At 40.6% G+C, this 4,727-nt stretch overlaps 1 protein-coding gene across 3 annotated transcripts in view; it reads left to right on the top strand.

Annotated features, from left to right (window-relative positions):
• The window catches only part of LOC121537681 (protein kinase C zeta type), a 156,193-nt gene extending 151,875 nt beyond the window's left edge, over positions 1-4,318 (top strand). For all 3 annotated transcript variants that reach the window (XM_045207305.1, XM_045207304.1, XM_045207306.1), the window contains one exon: positions 1,995-4,318. In XM_045207305.1, coding sequence (XP_045063240.1) covers positions 1,995-2,082 — 88 coding nt within the window. In that variant the 3' untranslated portion in view covers positions 2,083-4,318. The remainder of the gene's footprint in view (positions 1-1,994) is intronic.
• Positions 4,319-4,727: the final 409 nt, after the last annotated feature.

The following is a 4,727-nucleotide window of genomic DNA, read 5'->3' as shown; positions in this document are numbered from 1 at the left end:
GGATCTACTGTAGGCTACCAGGTGGATCTACTGTAGACTACCAGGTGGATCTACTGTAGGCTACCAGATGGATCTACTGTAGGCTACCAGGTGGATCTACTGTAGGCTACCAGGTGGATCTACTGTAGGCTACCAGGTGGATCTACTGTAGGCTACCAGGTGGATCTACTGTAGGCTACCAGGTGGATCTACTGTAGGCTACCAGGTGGATCTACTGTAGGCTACCAGGTGGATCTACTGTAGGCTACCAGGTGATCTTTGCCTACCTCAGTAGCGATGTACTTGAAACAACAACGTCTGACTTGTTCCTGTAAATATCCATGTGTTGAAATAGGACTATTCTCACCCGACTGCCATAGATTCCCTGTGTATAGGAGAGGTAAGGTAACTCCTGAAGTACTACACTAGCATGTCCACACCCTTTAAAGCAGCACATATAGTATAACCTCCAAAACAACAACAACAACACATGAAACCAACAGGTACACAATCTGGACATTCCTTTGTCCAAATGATGACTTCTAGAACCTAAGAATTTTGAGGGTTAAGATTAGGCGTGCTGTGAGGTTAAAGTTAGAATAAGGTTGTGGGAGAGTGTAGAACGGAAAATCTAAACAAAAAATAAAATGCGTGCCTCACACTCATTGCCTCCCTACGTATAATATGCCTCCCTACGAATGATATGTCTCCCTACGTATAATATGTCTCCCTACGTATGATATGTCTCCCTACGTATGATATGTCTCCCTACGTATGATATGTCTCCCTACGTATGATATGTCTCCCTACGTATAATATGTCTCCCTACGTATAATATGTCTCCCTATGTATAATATGTCTCCCTACGTATGATATGTCTCCCTACGTATGATATGCCTCCCTACGTATATGTCTCCCTACGTATAATATGTCTCCCTACGTATAATATGCCTCCCTACGTATAATATGTCTCCCTACGTATGATATGTCTCCCTACGTATGATATGTCTCCCTACGTATGATATGCCTCCCTACGTATAATATGTCTCCCTACGTATAATATGTCTCCCTACGTATGATATGTCTCCCTACGTATAATATGTCTCCCTACGTATAATATGTCTCCCTACGTATAATATGTCTCCCTACGTATAATATGTCTCCCTACGTATGATATGTCTCCCTACGTATGATATGTCTCCCTACGTATGATATGCCTCCCTACGTATGATATGTCTCCCTACGTATAATATGTCTCCCTACGTATGATATGTCTCCCTACGTATAATATCCCAGCTAACAAGGAACGTAACTGAGACATTTGTAACATTCCCCTTAAGTCTTCCAGAGCATGGCGTTTGCAACGCCAGGGTTGTGGGTTCGATTCCCACGGGGGGCCAGTATGAAAAAAATATATTAAAAAAAGAATGAATGCACTCTCTAACTGTAAGTCGCTCTGGATAAGAGCGTCTGCTAAATGACTAAAATGTAAATGTGAAAATGTACTGAATGTCATAGCCAGTTTGGGACATTATAGGCGTTATAAAGGTTATAAAGTATTATAGAGGTTATAAATATCAGGTCGCTATACAGACATCATGGGAACATTAAAAACGTTACTTGGTAGTCCATGAAAGGTTCTGAATATCATGTTATTTTGGAGATATCCTAGGAACATTTCATAACGTTACATTTAGAGCTATGGTTTGTCTTCATATGACGTTACTATCGGAATGATAGAAATACAGTTTTGAACATTGTCTGTAAGTTTCACAATAACGTTATTATGACTAATTATGTGGGGACTAAAATTACTTTGTGGTCATGTCCTGGAACTTAATTTTGTTAGCTGGGATGCCTCCCTACATATAATATGCCTCCCTACGTATAACTTCCTAGAAAAGAAAGCGTAAAGCATCAGCGATCAGGCTGAACTACCACATTGTAGTATTAGTCATTTGTTCTGAGTAAAATGACATTTTTCTCTCTCTGCTTTTTTCCCTTTCCTCTCCCAGGGACGTCATCAAGAGAATAGACCAGTCCGAGTTTGAGGGATTTGAATACATCAACCCCCTGCTGCTATCCACGGAGGAGTCTGTATGAGGGGGAGGAGACCTCCTTTTCTTCTCCCACCTGTGTCTGTCTCCCGCCCCCGCCCCCTCCACCCCTCTCTCAGCCAAATCACTGAACAACTCCCTCTGCCGAGGAGGAGGAGGAGGACAAAGAGAGGGCAAGAACCTCTCGGCACGAAGGACGAGGCTCGAGGACACAAATGCGAAAAGGAGCCTTTTTTCTTTTGTCGTGGATCTCCCATAATGGATTGCATTATTTTGTCGCCGGGGCAAAACTCTTTGGAGGTGGTCAACATTTTAAAAAATACACAGGAACATTCCCAAAACTCGGTTGTTGATTGTCTTCCTGTTTTTTTGGCTTCGCGGTTTTGTTTGTTTCCCCAGCAACTTAATTTATGTGTCAGCGGCAGAAAGCGACTTCATTCTGGGCCTGCCATTGGAAAACCGATTTTCCAGTCCCGCCCCCCCTGGATGGAATATGAAAGTTCTACGACTCAGAACTTTAATTTGTGTTTCTTTTTCTTTTCTTTTTTTATCCTGTAGAACTCCGCTGCCTCGAGCAAAACAAGAATGTACAATGATGGAAGGAAAACATTATATGATAGAAGTTATTGTGTATTATAATGTAGGTAGCGACTCCAAATTGATGATGCCTTTCTATTGATGCAAAGTGGCACGTTTTATTCATGACCATGGACTTTGTTTTTGTTTATTTTCTTCAGCAGTTTGATTTTCATGAACGAAACAATTTTTTTTCTCCATCTTTTTATTTAAGAAGTGCCTCAAAGATCCAATCTACACCGTGTTTCTGATTGCACTTATTGATTGTTCCAATTCCCTTCAGCTGCCTGGTGGGCGGGTTTGTTGGTGATAAAAGATGTTGGAACACATCATGCATAAAGACCACAGGGCCTCAATTCTAAAAGGTTTTAATGCACCGATTTGTTTTGTAAATTGTGCATACACCGAAATGTAGAGTATGTCAATGTTTTAAGAGTTAAAGATTTAACAACCTTCAGCTTGATGATCACCTTGAGCTTGATCATCACAACACAAACTTATCATCTGTGGGTGAACAGAATTCTGAACGATAATGCATCGTCCTCTGCACTAAAGTCTGGGCTAATGTACGTCACTTAGAACGTCTTAAGAAGTCCAAGTTCCCATAGTCCTTTGCCATAAACAGCATAAAGATGTAAGTTAGTTGATCACCGTAGATGGTGAGTGAAGGGCGTTTAATGGGGAAATCGTTCTAAATTGTGCATACTCCCATTTTTGAGAACTGATTGAACGCTCAAATTTTGTATAACAACTCATTTTATAAATGAGGCTCCATGTCTTATGCCATCCAAATGGTTGAATCTTTAAAATGAACGTTATGGAGCACAGTAGCCAACCAAGGTCCTGATGAAAGCATGGTTATATATGGTTAAATACAGTACAGGGCTACATCACTCCTGAATGATCAAACCTTAAAACGTATTGTCTCCATACACTGGTGCTCAATGTGACAAACTGTGTTGGATGTCAGTGACTGGCAGGCTGGTGATTTGGCTGAACAGCTGAAGGCTACACTGATTCTAATAGTTGAGGACTGGACACGATGGTGGGGGAAGACATTGTCATGGTGCACATGCTGACCTGCACTACAACTGACCTGTGGTCAGTGAATAGGGGCGAGATTATGAAGCTGTGGCATATCCACAGATTAGTTGCATACCCGAAAGCACACACACACACAAACCTACTTTTCAAAGAGCACGATTCTCTTCATCCACGTAAGGGGAGATTCCACTTTTTCAAAGCCATCTCACTTTCGATAGCACATCACATCAGTGTCACCATTTTGTTTTATTTATGAACTGTGTTTTACGTTGAACTAAAAAAGGAATACATTCACTTGACATTGTCTCTTGAGAGACCAACGGATTAACTGAAGCGGTAGCTCTTGAAATCGTTCCTAACGCTATAGCAACGGCTATTTAAACCAGGAAAAATAAAATAAAGGTTAGATCTCAATTGTATTTCCTCGATTCCTCGCATCCTCTCTTCTCGTCTCCTCTCATCTCCTCAAAACGCATTAGAGCAGAAGATCGGCGGTTCCTCCCAATACAATTGAGATTCACTCAAAGAGTATCTGTAAAAATATTACTTAGTCCATGATTTTTTGTGTTCTAACATATTTGCTGGTTGGATGTGCTTAATTCTGCTTTAACGCATCTCTGTAAATATCTGTAATTATTAAAAACAAAATGTTTTTCCGTGAACTGATCTCGTTTTTGTTTTCTGTAGCCACATGAGGGAAAGCATTTGATGCTCAATATTTGTCACTGCAGTTTCTTTGGAAGTAACCCTGCGATAAAATGGGAAACCCTTAGATCTCTGATCGCTAGTTTTAAAGAATCAATTCTTTTGAAATGCACATTTATTATTAATTCATAATTATTGCCAAGCTGTTACCTCGTGTGTTAAATGTTGTAGAAAATTGTTAAACCATTTCTATCTCAAGATTTTGTTTGAGAAATGGATACTAAATGGATATATACTGTACACTGAGGATACCAATCATCAGAAAATCCTTCCTAATATTGAGTTGCAGTCCCCCCCACACACACACATTTTGCCCTCAGAACAGCCTCAATTCATCGGGGCATGGACTCTACGAGGTGTCGAAAG

The sequence above is a fragment of the Coregonus clupeaformis genome, chromosome 24, assembly GCF_020615455.1.
Source record: "Coregonus clupeaformis isolate EN_2021a chromosome 24, ASM2061545v1, whole genome shotgun sequence".
NCBI lineage: Eukaryota > Metazoa > Chordata > Actinopteri > Salmoniformes > Salmonidae > Coregonus > Coregonus clupeaformis.
This window is presented reverse-complemented; position numbering and strand designations above follow the sequence as displayed.